At 41.5% G+C, this 26,802-nt stretch overlaps 1 protein-coding gene across 1 annotated transcript; it reads left to right on the plus strand.

Annotated features, from left to right (window-relative positions):
- The first annotated feature begins 13,163 nt into the window (after nucleotides 1-13,163).
- On the plus strand, nucleotides 13,164-25,549 carry LOC124024990 (zinc finger protein 501-like). The gene is made up of 3 exons (XM_046338697.1): nucleotides 13,164-13,224; nucleotides 22,268-22,522; nucleotides 23,327-25,549. Exons 2-3 carry the CDS (start codon nucleotides 22,414-22,416, stop codon nucleotides 24,589-24,591), a joined length of 1,374 nt encoding a protein of 457 aa, XP_046194653.1. The 5' UTR covers nucleotides 13,164-13,224; nucleotides 22,268-22,413; the 3' UTR covers nucleotides 24,592-25,549.
- Nucleotides 25,550-26,802: the final 1,253 nt, after the last annotated feature.

Genomic DNA, 26,802 nt, shown 5'->3' on the forward strand with positions numbered 1-26,802 from the left:
ACGGTCGGCCATCTTGGAGGCTGTCTCTCGTTCTTATTATAACTCACTGCATTGCTGGCTTCCACCATTTTAATGTAGTCAACTGGGTGGTACTTCCAACTTCATTGGCTGATCCCTCCTGACTCTGTTGGAGTCATCTCCAGCTGGCTCGTCAGTAGGGATTATGCTGAGCCAAGGGGCACAGGTCTATGGCCCGTGATGTAAACGGTGAACAGGCAAATGTGGCAAGGGATTAGTGCCCTTCTCAAATAGCAACAGTAATCTGCGGCTTTCGGTCATTTTGTCAACAAGGCAGCATGGTGCATCATCCAGAAAGATCTATTTTCCATAAAATATTTGTTCTAATTTTTAAAACCAGGTTAAATTGGGAAGGCAGATAAAGCTTTTTATCAAAATCAATAACTTTTTCATGTGAAAACACAGAATCCTACTCATTACTCCAAGTTCTTAATTACATCACTTTTGTTTGGAGCCTGACTTCCCTGTGGGCTTTGAATGTGGCACCTGTCCAAAACCAAAACGAATCCGTGCAAAACACGCCTATCCGGGGGCCCAGGCCAGATTAATCGAATCCCCTCAGCGCCGCTGCGCATTTTATCACAGACGCTAAAACGACACAGATACAAAGATGAGTCCTCTATCTATCTCTATGGCCGCACACCATTTTTCAGAATCTGTGCTGTGAAGACGGTGCTTTTTGTCTCCGTCTCTAGTTATTACTACAGGTAGGTAATAGTTTAAACGTGCTATCTAAAATCGAAAGAACATGTCATAACATGATAGGTTACAAATCCGTCAAGGGATTGCCAGGTTTCTTATGTTAAAAAACGATTTTACAAGTCATATAGTTTGAGATTTTGGGTTTGTCTGACTTAATGTACACCATTTCGTCAAGGTAATTTAAAAAAAATGCAATTTATTTGATTTCTGAGTTCGTTTAATATATTATTGGTTTTGTGTGTCAAACAAAAATCTCACGAGCTGGTAAAATGGCGGCGCCCGCTGTCTGCGTTTTACTGTCCAAATAGAAGACAATGGACCCGATCATATATTTATGTTGTTGGTGCAGTATATTAACTAATATACATGGGTTCTATCTTGAACCATTATTAATTCGTTTACAATTGTACAGGTTATACTCTCCGCATATATAAACCACTAACACAAAATCGTAATTTTGATGACACATGGGGAGCTTACTGTACATAGAAAATTGGTGAGAACCAAATTGTAGTTCACATTTTGGTGTGGAAAACGGCTGATAGGATTTTTCTTCAATATTCATTTACATTTACGTCATTTAGCAGACGCTCTTATCCAGAGCGACTTACAAATTGGTGCATTCACCTTATGACAGCCAGTGGAACAGCCACTTTACAATAGTGCATCTAAATCTTTTAAGGGGGGGGTGAGAAGGATTACTTATCCTATCCTAGGTATTCCTTAAAGAGGTGGGGTTTCAGGTGTCTCCGGAAGGTGGTGATTGACTCCGCTGTCCTGAGTGAGGGAGTTTGTTCCACCATTGGGGGGCCAGAGCAGCGAACAGTTTTGACTGGGCTGAGTGGGAACTGTACTTCCTCAGTGGTAGGGAGGCGAGCAGGCCAGAGGTGGATGAACGCAGTGCCCTTGTTTGGGTGTAGGGCCTGATCAGAGCCTGGAGGTACTGAGGTGCCGTTCCCCTCACAGCTCCGTAGGCAAGCACCATGGTCTTGTAGCGGATGCGAGCTTCAACTGGAAGCCAGTGGAGAGAACGGAGGAGCGGGGTGACGTGAGAGAACTTGGGAAGGTTGAACACCAGACGGGCTGCGGCGTTCTGGATGAGTTGTAGGGGTTTAATGGCACAGGCAGGGAGCCCAGCCAACAGCGAGTTGCAGTAATCCAGACGGGAGATGACAAGTGCCTGGATTAGGACCTGCGCCGCTTCCTGTGTGAGGCAGGGTCGTACTCTGCGGATGTTGTAGAGCATGAACCTACAGGAATATTCATCAAAAATTAACACAATTACAATCTTTAGAGAATACAAATCTTATTTAATCAATTACATGTGAAAAAACGTTAAGCCAGCAGCAGATGAAACAGAACCTGAATGATCTCCCCCTGGTTTTAGCTTGCTGCCATCACGGTCGAGGTTTAGGATATTTAGCAGTGACAGCATACCAGTGACAAACAAACGATGTTATCGACGTAGGACCAAACAAAGTCTAGCTCACTTATTTTGCCAGCGAGAAAGAAACGGACACAAATTTATTCAGAATCGGAGCAAGTTGCCCACCCAGCAAACAGTCTTTAAAAAGATGTTGAAAAGACGACTATGCTTGTTAGGTTTTGGTTGAAAGTTGAAAATAAGTATTTTTCAGGTTGTTGTTTTAAGGACTCAGAGCAAGTGACGTCACCGATTGAAACGCTATTTAGCGCGAACACCGCTGACTAAACTATCCGTTTCACATCCGTTACACACAAGAGGATCCTGACAGACAAGTTGATTGCAAATAAAAGTGACATTTTACTTGGAATAATACATATTGTTCAACATTCTAATGGATCGACGTTCAACTTTAATTAACACAAGTTTAAATTTTGTAGTACATTTTGAGTCATTCCCCAAAATAGGTGCCTTTTTTGAATTAGTGCATAATCTATACATAAAATATCAGAGGGAATAAAAATACACACATTTTGTGGAACAATCCACTTCCTGGCATAATTCATGGGAAACGGCTCTGGTCTTGATCAGTTGTGGATGTATTATTATAATCTTCACTCTTTTTCATTTTCTGAAAAAAGTTTATGAAGGTAAATAGTAAACAAACTGTAGTAATGAATACACTGAGAGCAAGTTTGAACTACATTTTGACAGGCTTCTTAGCTAGTTAATTTTGGTCACTGCATTTTACACTCATTCTCCTCTTATTTGTAACATATTAATGCCCTCTCTCTCCTGTGAGCTAACGTTATTAGCTAGCTAGATAGCTCACCCATACTACAGTTAGTTAGCAAACCAACCAGCTTCACAGTAGGTACCCAGAGAGTAAAGTTGATTTTGGACTCTAGCTAGTTAATAAAAATAAAGTTCTGTCAAAAAACAATTACTCCACACCCGTTACCAGAAAACATAGCTAACCGTAGTTAGCTAGACCGATACAGTAAACTAGCTGACAGTACAACTATCAAATATGTTGGCCCTGCTTTCCCGCCTTACTATCTAATTAGCTAGCAACTGAGTTAGTGTTAACTAGCATGCAAGTATCTAAGCAGACTTGCTAACTTTAGCCTAGAGAAAATAATAGTTTGGGACAGAAACTGCTAATTAATATAACTTTATCAAATTCCAAATGTTTTCAGAAATGTTGTTGCTTGATATTATCCGTGTGTCGTTGTGTTACCGTCCTGAGGAACACATGTCGGGTGAATGACATGCTCTTTCTGCTTCTCCCAGTTTGGAGACATGACGGTTATAAATTGTAATAAATTCCGTTGTGATATTGTAAATATTGTAAACTAATGATTTTAAATTACAGGTCATTTTCAGTCATTCTGTCTATCAGAACATCTAACAAGCTATTCAATTAGATTTTTAAAAATTTAAATCAATATATTTCATGATATTGTGTATATCAAAAAATAATCAAACTTATACTATATGCAATATTGTATACTTGTATTCGTGTATATAATGCATTTCAATGACTAGAGGCTGACCTTCGGCTATAATTGGATCAAAACAGACATTTTTGGGCAAAATTAAGTCCATGATGGATAGACCTGATAGAGCCGAAAATTCGCTGTCCGTGGACGTCGCCACTGATGCCATGGCAAAGCCACTGTGAAATTCCCCTTTAATCTGTAATTGTTGGCTTTTTGCAATGCAGGATTCAACAGGAGTTAGTCCGTAGCGGGGTGTGTCTGGTTTTGTGGAGGGATATAAGGCGAAGCGGATGTGCTGTTCGAGTCTGTTGGCTCCAAGTTGAGTAAAGTTGGTCAGAATGAATGGAAGACGGAGACAACGAAAAATGGAGCAAACAGACAAAGTTGTAAACGAACACCAAAACAAATAGATTTATAAAGCCCTTCTTACATCAGCTGATATCTCAAAGTGCTGTACAGAACCCCAGCCTAAAAATCCAAACAGCAAGAAATGCAGGTGTAGAGGCACGGTGGCTAGGAAAAACTCCATAGAAAGGCCAGAACCTAGGAAGAAACCGAGAGAGGAACCAGGCTATGTTCATGTTTTCATAAATTACCAGCATGGTCGAATAATAATAAGGCAGAACAGTTGAAACTAGAGCAGCAGCAGTCAGGTGGACTGGGGACAGCAAGGAGTCATCATGGAACCAGGTTATGAGGGGTGACCAGTCCTCTTCTGGCTGTGCCGGGTGGAGATTATAACTGAACATGGCCAAGATGTTCAAAGTTCATAGATGACCAGCAGGGTCAAATAATAATAATCACAGTGGTTGTCGAGGGTGCAACATGTCAGCACCTCAGGAGTAAATGTCAGTTGGCTTTTTATAGCCGATCATTCAGAGTATCTGTACCGCTCATACTGTCTCTAGAGAGTTGAAAACAGCAGGTCTGGGACAGGTAGCACGTCCGGTGAACAGGTCAGGATTCTATAGCAGAACAGTTGAAACTGGAGCAGCAGCATGGCCAGTTGGACTGGGGACAGCAAGGAGTCATAAGGCCAGGTAGTCCTGAGGCATCGGTTTCTTTTGGAGTGCGATTCATCAACAATTAAGTATTTTTGGGAGATCATTTGAGGTCAGGGAGATGGTAAAGGAGGCATTAGGAAAGGTAGAGCCAGTCAGTGACCAGTAATGGTTTTGTTTTGATTTCTTGCGTCTCAGAACAGCAGAAGGAGAGAGCATTGTTTTTCGTAGCAGGGCAACAATTAACGGGTGTTATCTCTGGCAGTGGCGTGCCTGGGGGCTGGGCCTTCAGTGAGGTCCTACACAGTCCCACCCGAATTAATCCACCTCTTATTACCATCATTATGATGCCATGGCTCTGGACACTATACATTTAGACAAACGCAGTATAAAACCAGGCGTTAAGTCACATTGAAATGGACATTTTTATTCATAGAATTGCAAGGGAAGAGTACAATACCTTTTCATTGTGCAGCTCCCGTTGCCCTGCGCGCGCTTGTTCGTTGAGCTGTAGATCCACTCGGGTGTCCCCAAAAGTTTTCAAAAGCACCATTGCTTGTAAGTGCCCAGCCATGTCTCATTGCTGCCTTGGTTAGACAACTCAAGCTTGCAAAGCCAGTGTGGCTCCAAACACCAAATCTATCACTTGCAAATAATAGGCATTCCCAGCAGTACAGTTTGCAGTGCTTCTCGGAGCCTGTGAGCAATTGATAGCGCTCGTAGTTGGAACTTTGAAAGTGGCGAACGAACCCCTTTCCCGCCTGTGACAGGCTTTGTAGCGTCGGCGTCGGGCGACCTCTCCTGACAATGTCTAACTTTTCTTGAAAAGTTTGTCTTGAGAATGGCGTTATAATTATATCCTCGACCAAATCGATATCTTTTCCTCCTTCCGCCATTGTGGGCTAAAAAAACAGCTTAGTAGTACGCAAATTAATTAGTTTATCAAATTCACTTTCCTAGTTCTGAGGTTTGAATAGACCTGCCCACATAGGACCTGCCTCTCGATATTGGTAATCCAATCAAAAGACGTGCACGTGTAACAGTATAATTTTAAACCGTCCCCTCGCCCATACCCGGGCGCGAACCAGGGACCTTCTGCACACAACGACAACAGTCACCCTCGAAGCATCGTTACTCATCGCTCCACAAAAGCCACGGCCCTTGCAGAGCAAGGGGAACTACTACTTCAAGGTCTCAGAACAAGTGACGTAACCGATTGAAACGCTATTTAGCGCACACAGCTAACTAAGCTAGCCGTTTCACATCCGTTACACACGCACTACGTCTGCTAGCTGGCTCCTGTGTAACACTGGAGCCAGCCAGCAAGGCGTACAATAGCCAACTCTAAAGCTGATTGGTTGACACTACATTTTCATTTCCATTCACTTTAAGCTACAAGCGCCCGCACTGTTGATTCTGAAGGCCCGAGGGCAGATTTTAGACCCCTGGCAACACATGATGGCTGAATATGATTGGATAAAAGATCTAACATAAAGACCAGCCCTCCAAATCTCAACCTGGGGCTGGAAGCAGTGCAACCAAGAGGAAAGCTATGAAATGAAGAGTATAACTCTTACTCTGGGGAATAATTTAATACATATTTGTGGGAAAATATATTTAATAAAAATGTATGTATTGCGATGATGTTTAGGCCAGCAGAGAAGGCCTTGCTGGCCCTGACGGCCCACCACTGATCTCTGGAGTTTCGTTGGAAGAGTGACTACCTACTCATGTGATTCTGCAATATGTAAGACACGCAGTGAGAGCTATTGCAGTTATGAAATGTCCCGACGGAATCTTTTGTGTATTTATTAGGATCCCCATTAGCCGCTGCAAAAGTATCAGAATTGTTCACTTCTCTCATTGACTTGTCAAACCCCGGCTTGGACTGCTTCGCAAGCGTTCTCTGAAGTCTCGCGTTGTTACGTCTCTGGGTTTAGAAACTGGTCGTGGGGGAACAGGAAGTCCCGCGCAGGCGCGCATCATTCTTCAGAATAAAGGATACGCCAGAATAGTGCAGTCGAGACCACTTCGGTGTCCGTTTCAAATGTATTACTACTGGTATGTAATAGCACGTTATAATATCGAAATAACATGTCATAACATGCTAGGTAACAAATACGTCAAGCTATTATCACGTTTGTTAAAGGGTTTATCTGCTATTTTTGTGTCAAACCGGGTGATTGAATGTGATCACATTTTTTTTTTACATATCACATAGAGACGTTGGGTTAGTCTGAGTGGATGTATGTCATTTCGTCAAGGTAATTTCATAAAGGATACATTTATCTGAGATTTCTGGGTTCGTTTTACATGTCATTTTTGGTTTTGTGTAAAATTCGGGAGATGGTAAAATGGCGGATCCCCCTCGGTCTGCATCAACGCACTTCAGTGCAGGTAGTGAGAGTGCAGCAGAGAGACAATTTTACGGTTGCACTACTGTTTTGGAGCTAATTTTTTAATGATTATCAGTTTTCTACATGTGTACTAATATTCAGAGACATTCAGTTGTTTCTGTCTATAAATGTTACTCTGGTGTGAACGGAAAAACGATTGTTTTTTTGATTGGAATAATACAGTGAAGAAAAGGTTATTCAGGAAAATAGTACATAGTGCTGCCTGAAACATACTGCAACCTTGTACTAACTGGTTTTTGAGTCATTTAAGCGAATTCAGGAAATCTACTATAGATTAAGTGCATTTAAGTTGTGTAATTAAAAAAATTAATGAATTAATTAATGTTTTGTCAGTGCTTAGCTACCAGATCTATTGAAATGAGATCGGTTCTTGACTTGGACAGGAGCTCACTGGAGCTGAGTACCAGCACCTCAAATTTCTACTGTTTGAGCTCATGTTCCTCTTATAGAATATTAGCTCAACAGTATTGTGGAGCTCCTGCACCTAAATATAATCAATATTTTTTTAGAGAATTAATAAAGTCTTGACAGTTCTGGCACTAACTTTTGTGTCTGCTTCTCTTTTATTACTACAGATTAAGTCTGAGGCCGGTAACATCAACAGTGAGGACAAACCCAGCCTGCCTCTCTCCTTCCACACTGAGTCCAAACCTACAGTCACTGGGTCCTGATTGTGTCAGTAGAGCCCAGTTTTTACAGCAGGATCCAGAGATGGCATCAGTGAAGCTGGAAGACTGCAGTCAAACACTGGAGCTGAATGTCAACATTAAAGAGGAAGAAGAGGAGGAGAAGATTGGGAGGTCTGTTTCTCATGGTAAGAGCAGGTTCTATCTAACTAAGTTTGTGTTTAATTCCAACTTCCCACTGTGCATGAAGAGTTGCTGTAGAACTGTTTTATTTATTTTATTTCACCTTTATTTAACCAGGTGGGCCAGTTGAGAATAAGTTCTTATTTACAACTTCGACCTGGCCAAGATAAAGCAAAGCAGTGCGACAAAAACAACAACTCAGTTACCCATGGGTTAAACAAATGTAAAGTCAATAACACAATAGAAAAATCTATATGCAGTGTGTGCAAATGTAGTAAGATTAGGGAGGTAAGACAATAAATAGGCCATAGTGGTGAAATAATTACCATTTAGCTTTAACACTGGAGTGGTAGATGTGCAAGTAGAGATACTGGGGTGCAAAAGAGCAAAAATAAATAACAATATGGGGATGAGGTAGTTGGGTCGGCTATTTACAGATGGGCTGTGTACAGATGCAGTGATCGGTAAGCTGCTCTGACAGCTGATGCTTAATGTTAGTGAGGAGATATGTCTCCAGGTTCATTGATTTTTGCAATTCGGTCCAGTCATTGGCAGCAGAGAACTGGAAGGACAGGTGGCCAAAGGAGGAGTTGGCTTTGGGGATGACCAGGGACATTTCCCATTTGGAGCGTGTGCTACGGGTGGGTGTTGCTATGGTGACCAGTGAGCTGAGATAAATTGGGCTTTACCTAGCAAAGACCTATAGATGACCTGGAGCCAGTGGGTTTGACGACGAATATGAAGTGAGGGCCAGCCTGACTGGACCATTTTTTAAATCTGACACGTTGGCTGGATTCACAACAAGTGTTGCTTTAATTTGGTATATTGAATGTGTGATTTCATCAAAGTTATATTTTTGTAGTAATTTATTTGAATTTGGTGCTCTGCATTTTCACTGGATGTTTGCCAGTTGGGACGCTACCGTCCCACATATTCCAGATAGGTTAATGTGACCTTGGAAGGAGAGTTTACAGTCTAAACAGACACCTAGGTATTTGTAGTTGTCCACATATTCTAAATCAGAACCGTCCAGAGTAGCGATGCTAGTCGGGCGGGCGGGTGCGGGCAGCGATTGGTTGAAGAGCATGCATTTAGTTTTACTAGCATTTAAGAGGAGTTGGAGGCCACGGAAGGAGTGTTTTATGGCATTTAAGCTCATCTGGAAGTTTGTTAACACACTGTCCAAAGAAGGGCCAGATGTATACAAAATGGTGTCGTCTGCGTAGAGGTGGATCAGAGAATCAAGAGCAACATCATTGATATATATATACAGAAAACAGAGTTGGCCTGAGAATTGAGCCCTTTGGCACCCCCATAGACTGCCAGAGGTCTGGACAACAGGCCCTCTGATTTGACACACAGAACTCTGAGAAGTAGTTGGTGAACCAGGCGTGGCAGTCATTTGAGAAACCAAGGCTGTTGAGTCTGCCTATAAGAATGCAGTGATTGACAGAGTCGAATGCCTTGGCCATGTCGATGAAGACTGCTGCACAGTACTGTCTTTTATTGATGGCGGTTATATCGTTTAGGATCTTCAGCGTGGCTGAGATGCACCCATGACCAGTTCGGAAACCAGATTGCATAGTGGAGAAGGTACGGTGGGATTCGAAATGATCGGTTATCTGTTTGTTCACCTTGCTTTTGAAGACTTTAGAAAGGTAGGGCAGGATTTCATGATGAACTGTTTCAATGAGAAGGTAGATGTTATTTCATGCTACTGACACTTGCATGGTTTGACACCAGTATTGTCAGCATTTGTTTTATTCACTGGGCTGTCTGGAGTGTTCAGAGTGTAGACTAAAGAAGTGAAGTCGACAAACTCCCAGTGTTTTAAAGTTCTATGAAGTGAGTATGTGTAGTTTCTAACGCTTGTGATTAGAGGTCGACCGATTATGATTTTTCACTACCGATTATTGGAGGACCAAAAAAGCCGATACCGATTAATCGGCTGGTTTGAAAAAATATTTAAAAAATGTCATTTGTAATACTGGCAATTACAACAATACTGAATGAACACTTATTTTAACTTAATATAATACATCAATAAAATCAATTTCGGCTCAAATAAATAAACATGTTTCATCATGTTCAATTTGGTTTAAATATTGCATAAACAAAGTATTGGAGAAGAAAGTAAAAGTGCAATATGGGCCATATAAAAAAGCTAACGTTTAAGTTCCTTGCTCAGAACATGAGAACATATGAAAGCTGGTGGTTCCTTTTAACATGAGTCTTCAATATTCCCAGGTAAGAAGTTTTAGGTTGTAGTTATTATCGGAATTATAGGACTATTTCTCTCTATACCATTTGTATTTCATTAAGCTTTGACTATTGTATGTTCTTATAGGAACTTTAGTATTTCCAGTGTAACAGTATAGCTTCCGTCCCTCTCCTCGCTCCTGCCTGGGTTCGAACCAGGAACACATCGACAACAGCCACCCTCGAAGCAGCGGTACCCATGCAGAGCCAGGGGAATAACTACTCCAAGTCTCAGAGCGGGTGATGTTTGAAACGCTATTAGCGCACACCCCGCTAACTAGCTAGCCATTTCACGTCAGTTACACCAAGCCTATCAACACCGGAGATTAGGCTGAAGTCATAAACAGCGCAACGTTTGGAGCACAACGAAGAGCTGCTGGCAAAACGCACTAAAGTGCTGTTTGAATGAATGCTTGCGAGCCTGCTGCTGCCTACTACTGCTCAGTCAGACTGCTCTATCTAATCGTGGACTTAGTTATAACATAATAACACACAGAAATACGAGCCTTAGTTCATTAACCTCTTGCTCCTACCTGACACGCAGGCGTCCCATCTAGACATCTGGAAATGCAAATGCACTACGCTAAATGCTAATAGTACTAGTTAAAACTCAAACGTTCATTAAAATACACATGCAGGGTATTGAATTAAAGCTACACTCGTTGTGAATCCAGGCAACAAGTCAGATTTTTTAAATGCTTTTCGGCGAAAGCATGAGAAGCTATTATCTGATAGCATGTAACACCCCAAAAGACCCGCAGGGGACGTAAACTAAATAATTAGCATAGTCGGCGCTACACAAACCGCACAAATAAAATATAAAACATTCATTACCTTTGACCATCTTCTTTGTTGGCTCTCCTAGATGTCCCATAATCACTATTGGGTCTTTTTTTCGATTAAATCGGTCCATATATAGCCTCGATATCGATCTAAGAAGACTGTGTGATAAACGAAAAAAATAGCGTCTTATAATGTAACGTCATTTTTTTTAAATTAAAAAAGTAGACGATAAACTTTCACAAAACACTTCAAAATACTTTTGTAATGCAACTTTAGGTATTAGTAAACGTTAATAAGCGATCTAATTGATCACGAGGCGATGTGTATTCTATAGGGGTACGTACGTCTGGAAATAATGTCCGGGTAAATCTCAACCAAAATATCCGGTCCGAGACCTGAAGAAATCGGCTGTCTCTTCTTTGTTTGACAAAGAAAAAAAAAGCTTAGGCTAATGACAAGACTGTTGACATCGTGTGGAAGCTGTAGGAATTGCAATCTCGGCTCCAGGTAATTTGCTTTCCCATAGACAATACATGCAAGTGGCGCATTGATATATTTTCCCATTTTCAGTGATCAGATTTTCCTGCGCTTTTTGATGAAATGCACGTTCTGTTATAGTCACAGCCGTGATTTAACCAGTTTTATAAACGTCTGAGTGTTATCTATCCACACATACTAATCATATACTATATTCCTGGCATGAGCAGCAGGGCGCTGAAATGTTGCGCGATTTTTAACAGAATGTTCAAAAAAGTAGGGGGTAGGAGTAACAGGTTAACTTGGGGATGACGCAGAATGTAGTTCCAGTGCAGGAACATCAATCAGCGGAAATTTCAGAGCGCCACCTATAGTTTTCGATAAAACTCAAACTTTCATTAAAACACACATGCAAGGTACTGAATTAAAGCTACACTCGTTGTGAATCTAGCCACCAAGTCAGATTTGTAAAATGCTTTTCGGCGAAAGCATGAGAAGCTATTATCTGATAGCATGCACCCCCCAAAATACCAGAACGTCACCTAAACAACAGATTTTGCGGTAGCCGGCGCTACGCTACACAAAACGCAGAAATAAAATATAAAACATTCATTACCTTTGACGAGCTTCTCTGTTGGCACTCCTATATGTCCCATAAACATCTCAATTGGGTCTTTTTCCCGATTTAAATCCTTGTATACCCAAAATGTCATTTCATGAAGGCCAGTCTGATCCAGGAAAATTCCCCTTTACAAGACGCAACGTCACTTTTTAAAATTACAAAAGTTGCCTATAAACTTTTACAAATCACTTCAAACTACTTTTCTAAACCAACTTTAGGTATTAATAGACGTTAATAATCTATCAAATTGATCACGGGGCGATCTGTATTCGATAGCAGCAAGTCTTGAAATCATCCTCCATGTTTACACTTTCATAACATCCTGCGGTGCGCCTCAAGACAGGAAGTGCCTATACGTCATCTAACCAAGGATAAAGCAGCCATAAAATGCCAGTACTGGCGACATCGTGTGGAAGCTGTAGGCATTGTAATGGAATCCTTGTTTTTTTTCTGTCGCCTTAGACAATACATTGACTGGCGGATGAATATTTTTTTTGTGTTTTTGGTGAACAGTTTTCCCTGGGATTTTTACTCCTAAACACGTTCTGTTATAGCCACCGACACGATTTAACCAGTTGTAGAGACTTCAGAGTGTTTTCTATACACACATACTTATCATATGCATATACTATATTCCTGGCATGAGTAGCAGGATGTTGAAATGTTGCACGATTTTTTTTTACAAAAAGCTGCGAAAATTCGCATCATCCCTAACAGGTTTTAATAGTTTGAGTCATTTATGCATTTATCTACTACAGGTTAAGTTTTAGCTGAAAAGTATTGTGGAGCTTCTGCACCTAAATATAAACAGTACCGGCACCCAAAATGAGTATCGACAACTATTTCAGTCCAAGTCAAGCACTGAATTAGATAATTGAACAAGAAAAAATATAATATATTTAATAGAGAATAAAGACCTTGCCAGAACTTTCAAGAAAATAACTTTTGTCTTTCTCTTGTACTACTTGCCGACTCAGGTATGAGGCCGGTAACATCAACAGTGAGGACAAATCCAGCCTGCCCCTCTCCTTCCACACTGAGTAGAAACCTACAGTCACTGGGTCCTGATTGTGACAGTGGAGCCCAGTTTGCACTGCAGGATCCAGAGATGGCATCAGTGAAGCTGGAAGACTGCAGTCAAACACTGGAGCTGAATGTCAACATTAAAGATGAAGAAGAGGAGGAGAAGATTGGGAAATCTGTTTCTCATGGTAAGAGCAGGTTCTATCTAATTTGGTTGTTTATTCCAACTTCCCAATGTGTATGAAAGGTTGCTGTTGAACTGTTTCATGATGAACTGTTTCAATGAGAAGGTAGATGTTACTTCATGCTACTGACACTTGCATGGTTTGACACCAGTATTGTCAGCATTTGTTTTATTCACTGGGATATCTAGAGTGTTCAGGGAGTAGAATAAAGAAATTAAGTTGACAAACTGCCAGTGTTTTATAATTCTATGAACTGAGTCAGTATAGTTACTAACCCTTGTGATAGTGAGTGGAGGATGATATAGGTCATAATTTTCATGACTTATGAGATTATTTTAGAATAGTTGTATTATCCTTTTTGTATTGCGCAGCCTACTGATATGAATACGTACAGGTATCCTAGTGGTTGGAGAGTTGGGCATGTAATCGAAAGGTTGCTGGATCAAATCCCTGAGCTGACGAGGTAAAGCATAAATGCATCAAAAAAAGAAACGTCCTCTCACTGTCAACTGTGTTTTTATTCAACAGACTTAACAGGTGTAAATATTTGTATGAACATAACAAGATTCAACAACTGAGACAACTGGTCCTTCTGTAGCTCAGTTGGTAGAGCATGGCGCTTGTAACGCCAGGGTAGTGGGTTCAATCCCCGGGACCACCCATACGTAGAATGTATGCACACATGACTGTAAGTCGCTTTGGATAAAAGCGTCTGATAAATGGCATTTATTATTATTATTATTATATTACATAAGCTGAACAAGTTCCACAGACATGTGACTAACAGAAATTGAATCATTTGTCCTGAACAAAGGGGGGGGGGGTCAAAATCAAAAGTAACAGTCAGTATCTGATGTGGCCACCAGCTGCACCAGATTTGCCAGTTCTTGCTGTGAGATTTTACCCCACTCTTCCACCAAGGCACCTGCAAGTCATTAAAAGTCATTAAAACTTGTTTTTCAACCACTCCACAAATTTCTTGTTAACAAACTATAGTTTTGGCAAGTTGGTTAGGGCATCTACTTTGTGCATGACACAATTCATTTTTCCAACAATTGTTTACAGACAGATTTCACTTATCATTCACTATATCACAATTCCAGTGGGTCAGAAGTTTACATACACTAAGTTGACTTTGCCTTTTAAACAGCTTGGAAAATTCTAGAAAATGATGTCATGGCTTTAGAAGCTTCTGATAGGCTAATTGACATCATTTTAGTCAATTGGAGGTGTACCTGTGGATTTATTTCAAGGCCCACCTTCAAACTCAGTGCCTCTTTGCTTGACATCATGAAAAAAATCAAAAGAAATCAGCCAAGACCTCAGAAAAAAATGGTATTCCTCTGGTTCATCCTTGGGAGCAATTTCCAAATGCCTGAGGGTACCACCTTCATCTGTACAAACAATAGTACGCAAGTATTAACAACATGGGACTACGCAGTCGTCATAATGCTCAGGAAGGAGACTGGTTCTGTCTCCTAGAGATGAACGTACTTTGGTGTGAAAAGTGCAAATCATTCCCAGAACAACAGTGAAGAGGCTTGAGGAAACGGGTACAAAATTGTCAATATCGACAGTAAATCGAGTCCTATATCAACATAACCTGAAAGGCTGCTCGGCAAGGAAGGAACCACTGCTCCAAAACTGCCATACAAGCCAGATTACGGTTTACAATTGCATCTGGAGACAAAGATCGTACTTTTTGGAGAAATGTCCTCTGGTCTGGAAAAAAATAAAAATAAAATATATATATATAACTGTTTGGCCGTAATGACCATCGTTATGTTTGTTATGTTTGGAGGAAAAAGGGGGAGGCTTGCAAGCCGAAGAACACCATCCCAACTGTGAAGCACGGGGATGGCAGCATCATGTTGTGGGGGTGCTTTGTTGCAGGAGGGACTGGTGCACTTCAAAAATATATGGCATCACGAGGGATGAAAATTATGTGGATTTCTTTGAAGCAACATCTCAAGACATCAGTCAGGAAGTTAAAGCTTGGTCGCAAATGGGTCTTCCAAATGGACAATGACCCAAAGCATACTTCCAAAGTTGTGGCAAAATTGCTTATTAAGGACAAAAAAGTAAAGGTATAGGAGTGGCCATCACAAAGCCCTGACCTCAATCCTATAGAAAATGTGTGGGCAGAACTGAAAAATCGTGTGCGAGCAAGGAGGCCTACAAACCTGACTCGGTTACACCAGCTCTGTCAGGAGGAATTGGCCAAAATTCACCCGCCCTATTGTGGGAAGCTTGTGGAAGGCACCCGAAACGTTTGACCCAAGTTAAACAATTTAAAAGCAATGCTACCAAATATGAATTGAGTGAATGTAAACTTCTGACCCACAGGAAATGTGATGAAAGAAATAAAAGTTGAAATAAATAATTCTCTACTTTTATTCTGACATTTCACATTCTTAAAATGAAGTGGTGATCCTAACTGACCTAAGACAGGGAATTTTTACCAGGATTAAATGTCAGGAATTGTGAAAAACCGAGTTTAATTTTTTTTGGTTAAGGTGTATGTAAACCTCTGACTTCAACTGTATTTACACATGTTAAGTTTGCTGAAAATAACCACAGTTGACAGTGAAAAGTGAAAAAGAGATACCATTGAATATGTGCTACATTACCCAAAGGCCCTTTGCACATGGTGTTAGGCTTGCATTTGAGTGTCAATCATTTTAGTCCAATGATATGATCAAAAATCCTCCAAGAGCCTTGGTCTGTGAGATGACCAAGAACCCAATGGTCACTGTGACAGAGATCCAGAGTTCCTCTGTGGTGATGGGAGAACCTTCCAGAAGGACAACAATCTCTGCAGAACTCTACCAATCAGGCCTATATGGTAGAGTGGCCAGATGGAAGCCTCTTCTCAGTAAAGGGCATATGACAGCCAGTTTGGAGTTTGCCAAAAGGCTCCTAAAGGACTCTCAGAACATGAGCAACAAGATTGGTGAAGGTAACTCGGAGTGGACTCATAATGATTTATTGTTTCTCTTATATCCAGAGGGAGCGGGCGCTCCGGATTTCACGATTTGGGGACAAGAATTGTGACTCAAATTGCTCTCCGGAACAGGGCGGCATTGAAAGGAGTGATAATGGGTTTAGGTTTAAGTGTTAAGGAGGACCAGTTGAAATGGAAGATTCCAGGTGTCTGTGCTGCCCGCAATTAGGTGAGGCATGGATCTTGTGCAGAGCATTGGGAAACAGAGAATACATTGTCTGTGATGTAGAGTTTTGATGCAGAGTCTCTGCCAGATAAGGTCAAGGTAGGAAGTGTCAGTTATCCTGTGGGCGCTTTTGTTCTGTAAATACTACAGTGCTTTAGGTGTCAGGTTAATGGGCCTGTTACAGCAGAATGTAGGCATGAGATGCCCTAGATGTGAGAAGTGTGCAGGAGGGCATGAGATGCCCTAGATGTGAGAAGCGTGCAGGAGGGCATGAGATGCCCTAGATGTGAGAAGCGTGCAGGAGGGCATGAGATGCCCTAGATGTGAGAAGCGTGCAGGAGGGCATGAGATGCCCTAGATGTGAGAAGTGTGCAGGAGGGCATGAGATGCCCTAGATGTGAGAAGTGTGCAGGAGGGCATGAGACGCCCTAGATGTGAGAAGCGTGCAGGAGGGCATGAGATGCCCTAGATGTGAGAAGCGTGCAGGAGGGCATGAGATGCCCTAGATGTGAGAAGCGTGCAGGAGGGCATGAGATGCCCTAGATGTGAGAAGCGTGCAGGAGGGCATGAGATGCCCTAGATGTGAGAAGCGTGCAGGAGGGCATGAGATGCCCTAGATGTGAGAAGCGTGCAGGAGGGCATGAGATGCCCTAGATGTGAGAAGCGTGCAGGAGGGCATGAGATGCCCTAGATGTGAGAAGCGTGCAGGAGGGCATGAGATGCCCTAGATGTGAGAAGCGTGCAGGAGGGCATGAGATGCCCTAGATGTGAGAAGCGTGCAGGAGGGCATGAGATGCCCTAGATGTGAGAAGCGTGCAGGAGGGCATGAGATGCCCTAGATGTGAGAAGCGTGCAGGAGGGCATGAGATGCCCTAGATGTGAGAAGCGTGCAGGAGGGCATGAAATGCCCTAGATGTGAGAAGCGTGCAGGAGGGCATGAGATGCCCTAGATGTGAGTAGCGTGCAGGAGGGCATGAGATGCCCTAGATGTGAGAAGCGTGCAGGAGGGCATGAGATGCCCTAGATGTGAGAAGCGTGCAGGAGGGCATGAGATGCCCTAGATGTGAGAAGCGTGCAGGAGGGCATGAGATGCCCTAGATGTGAGAAGCGTGCAGGAGGGCATGAGATGCCCTAGATGTGAGAAGCGTGCAGGAGGGCATGAGATGCCCTAGATGTGAGAAGCGTGCAGGAGGGCATGAGATGCCCTAGATGTGAGAAGCGTGCAGGAGGGCATGAGATGCCCTAGATGTGAGAAGCGTGCAGGAGGGCATGAGATGCCCTAGATGTGAGAAGCGTGCAGGAGGGCATGAGATGCCCTAGATGTGAGAAGTGTGCAGGAGGGCATGAGATGAAGGAATGTGTTGTAGTACAGAAAGTATAGTATGGCGAAGCAGTGAAGAGTGGTAGAGGAAGATGGGAACAGGGTGAGGGATCTTGAGAGGATTCCTGTGAGGAGGCAGAGACCAAGAGAGAGTAATGGTAATAATATGTGCTTCCGCAAGGTAGGCTTTTTAGTATTTATAGTCATGTTTGTCAATTGTACTGCGGAAATGGATAGAAAGTCGCATAAAATAGAGATTGTGGGATTGCGAGGATTTACTGCAGAGGGTGTTTAGTGGTCTGGTGTAGGACTAGATAGGGTTAAATAGTGGAATGGGGTGGTGGGTTTTTATTGTGGAAAATCACCACAAAGGGACTTAGTCAAACTTAAATGAATCATTCTTTATTATTAGCAAGCTGGAGAGATTCCAACAAACCTAAAGCACCATAGTACATGTCGGTCGGGAGCTCTGCCGGGGCAGTCCCGTTAGTTCTCCTGTATACTGCTTAGACAAACATGTTATATTTGCATGATTTAGCTTATTCCTTATTCATCATTAACGTTTGGTTCCTGCATGTGACAGACCAGTACCTCACGAGGCTTCTTCTTCTCCAAGCTGAGACCTTGAAACCGAGATATCCCTTTTGGTAACCAGAACGATGTTCAGGGTCTACTGCCAATTGGCCCGAGGAGATGAGTCACCTGCACGTACCAGGAACATTTTCCCCAATTTTTAGAGGGCTAATATTTGGCAGGGCAATTCTGTATTAATTACTGTATCAATGAATTGAATGTATGTAGGCTGTGGAATCCCTCACACCAGTACAGTAGGTGGAGGTGTATGCAGCTAAAAATTGGATGCGATCCTCCAACCAAATCCCAAAGAAGGACCCAAATACTTGACCCGTATGGAGAATGTAAAAAAGGAGCATTGTTAATCTATATTATTGATGTTTGATGAAGAGTATCTACCACCCTATGTAAAGCTGGGATATATAAGAGAGTTGGTGTAAAACCCGATGCACGTAAGAAATGTTAAGGGTTTGGCCACATGTCAAGTGTTTGCAGACAGACATGTTTTATTGAAGAGTAAAATGTTGCAACTGTGGAGGGAGTCATGTTCCTGAATTCCCAGAGTTCCCTGTTAGGGTGACTGTACAGCAAATCTCCTATGTGGAGGTGGTGAATAGAGTTATAGGTGCAAGAGGCCACAGTTCTATAGAAGATATGGAGGTGGATGCACCTCAACCAGTTGTAAATGTTGTCCGTCAATCAAGTGATCTGGATACACTTATTGTGAAGGTGGATGTTCTTAGTATTTATAACCACAGTTATTCATTGTGCTGCACAAGAAGTCCAAGAAGTTGGACATCATTATATCTTCAGCTGAGAAGTTTCTGGGCCTCCAAGACTACAAGGACCACTGTCACCAGATAATGTTCTGCTCTTACAGGATCCTTCTCAGCCTGTGTAGGGACCTGGTTAGAACAGAATAGCATGCTGATTTTATTTAAATGTTGTTATTGATAGTTTGTATGATTTTTACAAAAAAATACTGTGTACACTTAACAAACAACCGCAACATGTAAAGTGTTGGTCCCATGTTTAATGAGGTGAAATAAAATATCCCAGAAATGTTCCCGACAGACAAACTTATTTCTCACAAATGTTGTGCACAAATTTGTTTACATCCCTGTTAGTGAGCCTCTCCTTTGCTAAGATAATCCATCCACCTGACAAGTGAGACATCAAGAAGCTGATTAAATGACTGTCCCACTGGATGTCATAAGGTGAATGCACCAATTTGTAAGTCGCTCTGGATAAGAGCGTCTGCTAAATGACTTAAATGTAAATGTAAATGTAAATAGCATGATCATCATTACACAGGTGCACCTTGTGCTGGGGAAAAGAGTAGCTTAGTAGGTACCTTGGCAGCAGCTAATGGGGATCCCTGATGTCAACATTGTGAACAGAGTGCCCCATGGTGGGGTTATGGTCTGGGCAGGCATAAGCTACAGACAACAAACACAACTGCATTTTATCAATGGCAATTTGAATGCACAGAGATACATGACACGATCCTGAGGCCCATTGTCCTGCCATTCATTCGCCGCCATCACCTCATGTTTCATCATGACAATGCGCAGCCCCACATCGCAAGACTCTGTACACAATTGAAAATGTCCCAATTCCATGGCCTGCATACTCACCAGACATGTCACCCTTTGAGCATGTTCGTGCTGTTCCGGATGTTCCGGGGGGGGTGACCTGGGGGTCTCTGAGGTACCAGAATACATTTAAATAAAATACCTTTACAATAAACCATTGCATATTATATTTATTTTATTTAATCTTTATTTAACAAGTCAGTTAAGAACTTATTTACAATTATGGCCTAGCCGTACCGAACCCGGACAATGCTGGGACAATTGTGCGCCGCCCTATGGGCAGACTGCAGAGTCCTGCAGCACCCCAACACACTTCCCACAGCTATTATTCTATCAGGAAATAAATGAAGTGAAATGCTGGAGAGATGAGTTGTCGGCTCATGTCTATAACAGCACAGAGAGGGAGAGAGATCATAGAAAGTGAATCTCATTTTAGTTCTGTGAGAGGTAAAGGCCTGCTTCTCTCTCACCACAGCAATGGCCACACCTTGGTCTAAATAGGCTACAATGTTGCACAAACCATTAACCTGGATCGGCCCAACATTAATACATTCTTAGAACATCACGTTTTCACTTTATGTTTTTTAGGGGGCACGATAATTACAGAGGAATCCAAAATGTAATTAGGATTTTTACATTGCAAACAGTAGAAATAATTTTTCATGCCAGAAGAGGTAGGCTACCTGATGAGAGGTACCGGAGGATCTGCCTCAAATGAAGCACCGCCCTTCTCATATTATGGGGTAGGGCCATCCCAAGGATCCCTGAATGCACGGACGGTTGCAACAAATATATTTTTTATAACTAAACCAAGATGGACTACAACTAGTCGTTTCTGATGGGGAACAGATGAGTCATACTGGGCAGTGCCAAGCACGAGCTACCGAGATCCTATTGGTGCGTATTTCTTTATATTTCTGTTAGTCAATGCCGCCTCTGAAACGCTGCGTGTGCTATAACTCAATTCGCCTTTACATTCCTTCTAAACAAAGACATTTAAAAAAAACTTTTGCAAAGGGAAAAGTCTACAAAACTTAGTCCACTCTGTTCATAACAGATTTTGAACAGAACTCTATTAAGATCAGATGTTTCATCGATTAGAACATTTGCAGAATGTCGGCCAAAATCCATCTCGTTCAATCTTCTCCCACTGCCTGTCAGTGAGCTTCCTCTCACCACCATATTTGGTAGTGAGTGGAAATGCTAAGCGGACCCTTCACATTTATACATCTGGTGAAATATCTGTCTCGTTGTTCTAACTGTGGCTGCACTGTGGTAGTGGGGGAACAGGAAGTTCGGGGCAGACACACAACATTCTTCAGAATAAATATAAATATTTATCTCCAGAACTGTCATGTTAAGTAGATAACCCTTGTGTATTACTACAGGTATGTAGTAGCAGGTTTAAACTTCCTAATATCAAAACATGTCATACCATGCTAGGTAACAAGGTATTATCACATTTGGTAAACGTTTCATGTGTTATTTTTGTGTCAAACCAAGTGAAGAACATGATAACTATTTTACAAGCTACATAGCTAGAGAGTTTGGGATTGTCTGAGAGTATGTACATCATTTTCTCAAGGTAATTTCATAATCTATTTTAGATTTCTAGGTTCGTTTTGCGTGTTATTGGTTTTGTGTAAAATTCACAAGCTGGGAAAACCACCGCGCCGCGCCCACTCTGTCTGCGTCAAAGAGAGACAATTTTATGTAGTCATATTCAGACACATTCAGTTTCTTTGTCTATAAATGTTAATATGGTGTGAACGGAAATACTATTGGTTTTGAATTGAAATAATACAACGAAGAAAAGGTTATTCAGGAAGATAGTACATAGTGCTGCCTGCAACATACTGCAGCCTTGTACTTAATGGTTTTTGAGCCATTTATTCATGTAAATCCAAGAAATCTACTATAGGTTAAGTTTAGTTACTTTGTGTAGCGTGTACTTTGTCTAATTTTGAAATAATTCATGTTTTGTTGTCAATGCTTACTTAACTGATCTATTGAAATGAGATGGACAAGAGGTCACTGGAGCTGAGGACCAGAACCTCAATGTTCTACTGCTTGAGCTCATGTTCCTCTTATAGAATATTACCTCAACAGTATTGTGGAGCTCCTGCATCTAAATATAAACAGTACTGGCACCTATTTCAGTCCAAGTTAAGCACTGAATTAGATAAGTGGGCCAGAAGAGAGAAACTCTTTCCACAGTCCGAGCAGGAGTAAGGCTTCTCTCCTGTATGTTTTTGTTCGTGTGTTTTTAAGTTGCCCAGTCGAGATAATTGAAAAAGAAAAAATATAATATATTTTAATAGAGAATAAAGAACATGCCAGAAATGTCAACACAATAACTTTGTTTCTGTTTCTCATTGTTACTACAGGACGACTAGAATTAAGTCTGAGGCCGTTAACATCAACAGTGACGACAAACCCAGCCTGCCTCTCTCCTTCCACACTGAGTCCAAACCTACAATCACTGGGTCCTGATAATGACAGTGGAGCCCAGTTTACACTGCAGGATCCAGAGATGGCATCAGTGAAGCTGGAAGACTGCAGTCAAGCACTGGAGCTGAATGTCATCATTAAAGATGAAGAAGAAGAAGAGGAGGAGAAGATTGGGACATCTGTTTCTCATGGTAAGAGCAGGTTCTATCTAACTATGTTTGTTGTTCATTCCAACTTTTCACTGTGTATGAAAAGTTGCAGTAGAACTGTATCATATTGAACTGTTTCAATGAGAAGGTAGATGATATTTCATGCTACTGAGACTTGCATGGTTTGACACCAGTATCGTCATCATTTGTTTTATTCACTGGGTTATCTGGAGTGATCAGAGAGAAGACTGAAGAAGTGAAGTAGACAAACTGCCAGTGTTTTAAAGTTCCATGAAATGAGTCTTTTTTAAATTTAAATTACTTAACCTTTATTTAACTAGGCAAGTCAATTAAGAACAAATTATTATTTACATTGACGGCCTACCTCCCGGGCCAAACCCGGACGATGCTGGTCCAATTGATCGCCACCCTATGGGACTCCTAATCACGGTCGGATGTGATACAGCCTGGTTACTAACCCTTGTGATGATGAGGGGAGGAGAATTTTCACGACTTTTACCCACTTTTAGAATAGTTTTATTCCCCTTTTGTATTGTACAGCCTACTGGTATGAATACATATGTCACCTGGTACAGCCAGAAGAGGACTGGCCACCCCTTTGGTCCTGGTTCCTCTCTACGTTTCTTCCTTGGTTCCTTCTTGCTGGGGAGTTTTTTCGTAGCCACTTTGCTTCTACATCTGCATTGCTTGCTCTTTGGGGATTGAGGCTGGGTTTCTGTAAAGCACTTTGTGACAACTTCTGATGTAATAAGGGCTACATAAAATACATGTGATTGACATGTATATCACATCAACTGACTGGTTCTTCTGATGTTGTTCATACAGGAGACCATGTTGAGACATTCTCTACATCCAGAGAGCAACAGCAGGAAGATCACAGAGTGAAGAGGTCTCACCACTGCCCACATTGTGAGAAGATTTTCCCATTTCTATCAAAGCTAAAAATACATCTAAAAACACACACTGGAGAGAATCGGTATTCCTATACTGACGGTGGGAAGAATTTTACAACATCCAAGGCTCTGACAGTTCATCAAAGAGTGCACACAAGAGAGAAGACATACTCCTGCTCTGACTGTGTAAAATGCTTCACAACATCAACTTGGCTAAAAGTTCATCAGAGAACACACACAGGAGAGAAGCCCTACTCCTGCTCTGATTGTATAAAATGCTTCACAACATCAGCTAAGCTAAAAGTTCATAAGAGAACACACACAGGAGAGAAGCCTTACTTCTGCTCTGCCTGTTCGGCGAGTTTCTCTCATATGTGCAACTTAAAACGACATGAACGTATACACAAAGAGAAGATTTACTCCTGCTCTAACTGTGCGGCGAGTTTCTCTCTACTGTGCAAATTAAAACGACATGAATGTATACACACAGGAGAGAAGCCTTACTCCTGCTCTGACTGTGGAAAGAGTTTCTCTCGACTGGGCCACTTAAAAACACATGAACAAAAACATACAGGAGAGAAGCCTTACTCCTGCTCTGACTGTGGAAAGAGTTTCTCTCTACTGGCCCACTTAAAAATTCACCAATACATACATACGGGAGAGAAGCCTTACTCCTGCTCTGACTGTGGAAAGAGTTTCTCTCGACCGGGCCACTTAAAAACACACGAACAAAAACATACAGGAGAGAAGCCTTTCTCCTGTTCTGACTGTGTAAAATGCTTCACAACATCAACTGAGCTAAAGGTTCATCAAAGAACACACACAGGAGAGAAGCCGTACTCCTGCTCTGACTGTGTAAAATGCTTCCCAACATCAACTAGGTTAAAATTTCATCAGAGAACACACACAGGAGAGAAGCCTTTCATCTGCTCTGACTGTGCAGCGAGTTTCTCTTTACTGTGCAACTTAAAGCGACATGAAAGTATACACACAGGGGAGAAGCCTTACTCCTGCTCTGACTGTGCAGCGAGTTTCTCTTTACTGTGCAACTTAAAGCGACATGAACGTATACACACAGGAGAGAAGCCTTATCACTGCACTGACTGCGAGAAGAGATTCTACAGATTGGGCCATTTAAAAAGACACCAATGTGTACATAAAGGAGAGAAGCCTCATCAGTTCTCTCAATCCAGCTGAGATTGGACTTCATTCTCATGTCATTAAATAATTGGCAAGGATGAATTGGATCAAATGAAAAAGCGTAGAACACTCTTTTGTAATCCTATAGTTTCTCACTGTGAGAGAACTGTGCAGAAGAAAGGGAGAGTAATATAATTTTAGCCTCTCTTTACTTTACTGATCAGTGTGCACCTTGTCAGTTTTGGTGAGTTTTGTTAGTTTCTACTGTAAAGATATTGAGATTAATTTACGGTTGAATATTTTCTGTGAGATGTCTCACAATGGATTCTGATGGTTGACTGGGTGGTACTGCTTCCCTCTGCAGTTTTCTGTGGGAATGAGCTAGTAGACACAACATACTCTTGAGTGTACCAAACATTAACGACACCTGCTCTTTTCATGACATAAACTGACCAGGGGAATGATGATCGCTATGATCGTTAATAAGGTAGTTTTTGTGGATTTATTATGGATCTCCATTTAGCTTTCAGCAAAAAACAAGATACTGCAGTTGCAGTGGGCCAAGTAATGAAAACACTGGAGAATTTTAAAAACATTGCCTGGTCTGATGAATCCCTGTTCCTGCTGTTTCATGCTGATGGGAGGACTGGGGGAGGAAACCACGAGGACATACATCCAGTGGTGGAAAAAGTACCTAACTGTCAGACTGAGTGAAAGTTATGAAACCTTAATAGAAAATGACTCAAGTAAAATGAGTCACCCATTAAAATACTACTTGAGTAAAAGTATTTGGTTGTAAATATACTTAAGTATCAAAAGTAAAATTATGAATAATTTCACATTTCTGAAATTAAGCAACCCAGATGGCACATTTGTATTGTTTTTTATATTATGGATAGCCAGGGGCACACTCCAACACTCAGACATCATTTACTAACAAAGCATTTGTGTTTAGTGAGTCTTCCAGATCAGAGGTAGTGGGGAGGACCAGGGATGTTATCTTGATAAGTGTGTGAATTGAACCATTTTCTGTCCTGCTAATCATAAAAAATGTAACAAGTACTTTTGGGTGTCAGGGAAAATGTGTGTAGTAAAAAGTACATGATTTTCTTTAGGAATGTAGTGAAATAAAAGTTGCCAACAATATAAGGGGCGGCAGCGTAGCCTAGTGGTTAGAGCGTTGGACTAGTAACCGGAAGGTTGCAAGTTCAAACCCCCGAGCTGACAAGGTACAAATCTGTCGTTCTGCCCCTGAACAGGCAGTTAACCCACTGTTCCCAGGCCGTCATTGAAAATAAGAATTTGTTCTTAACTGACTTGCCTAGTAAAATAAAGGTTAAATAAAAATAAAAAAATAAAATAAATAGTAAAGTACAGGTGCCACCAAAAACTACTAAAGTAGTCCTTTAAATAATTTATTCTTAAGTACTTTACACCACTGCATGCATCCATGCCGTGTGTCAGCATTGCAGGCTGGTGGTGTGATGGTTGGGGTGTGTTTTCAGGCCACACATTGGGCCCCTTGATAAAAGATGTGGAATGTTTGAATGACACAGGATCTCTAAAGAATCCTTACCAATCAGGTGCATCCTTCATTGCAGTAGATTTCTTCAGCAGGATTACGCCACAAGGCTTGTCCAGGAATGGTTCCAAGAACATGACAATGAATTCAGTTTACTGCAGTGGCCTGACGAGTCACCAGATCTCAATCCAATTGTTCATCAGTGAGATGAGATTGAACGAGCTGATGATGATCAGTTTTCAGCATTCAGTTTTGGTGGATTATTTTATATTACTATATAACTTTTTGTTTAATGATAAACAGGCTATGAATCGACTACTTGTATTTATTAAATTGTCTTTTAATACTAGATTCATTATTTTAGTCATTGATGATGAATGTATTTGAATAACTGTATTGAAGTTGATTAATCTGGCGGCAGGTAGCCTAGCGGTTAAGAGTATTGGGCCAGTGTTAAGAGAATTTTGTTCTCAATGTTCATAAACTGAACTTCTATTCAAATACAAATTATTGGTAACAGACAGAGTAAGGTTCTTATTGAAACGAAACGGACAGAGGCCAGTCTACAATAGTCAGCAAAGTTTATTTACAAGAGCTCTGCCCATCATTTTATGTACATTGGTTTATATTCCCCTCATTTCGTCATAAATGTCCCTCCTCCTCTCAGACAACGACAATGCTGTTTTACAAGTCTTCTCCTATGCATACGAGGCTTACCATATGCTACAACATGTTACACAGTCTAC

Source organism: Oncorhynchus gorbuscha, unplaced genomic scaffold (genome assembly GCF_021184085.1).
Source record: "Oncorhynchus gorbuscha isolate QuinsamMale2020 ecotype Even-year unplaced genomic scaffold, OgorEven_v1.0 Un_scaffold_2108, whole genome shotgun sequence".
Lineage (NCBI taxonomy): Eukaryota > Metazoa > Chordata > Actinopteri > Salmoniformes > Salmonidae > Oncorhynchus > Oncorhynchus gorbuscha.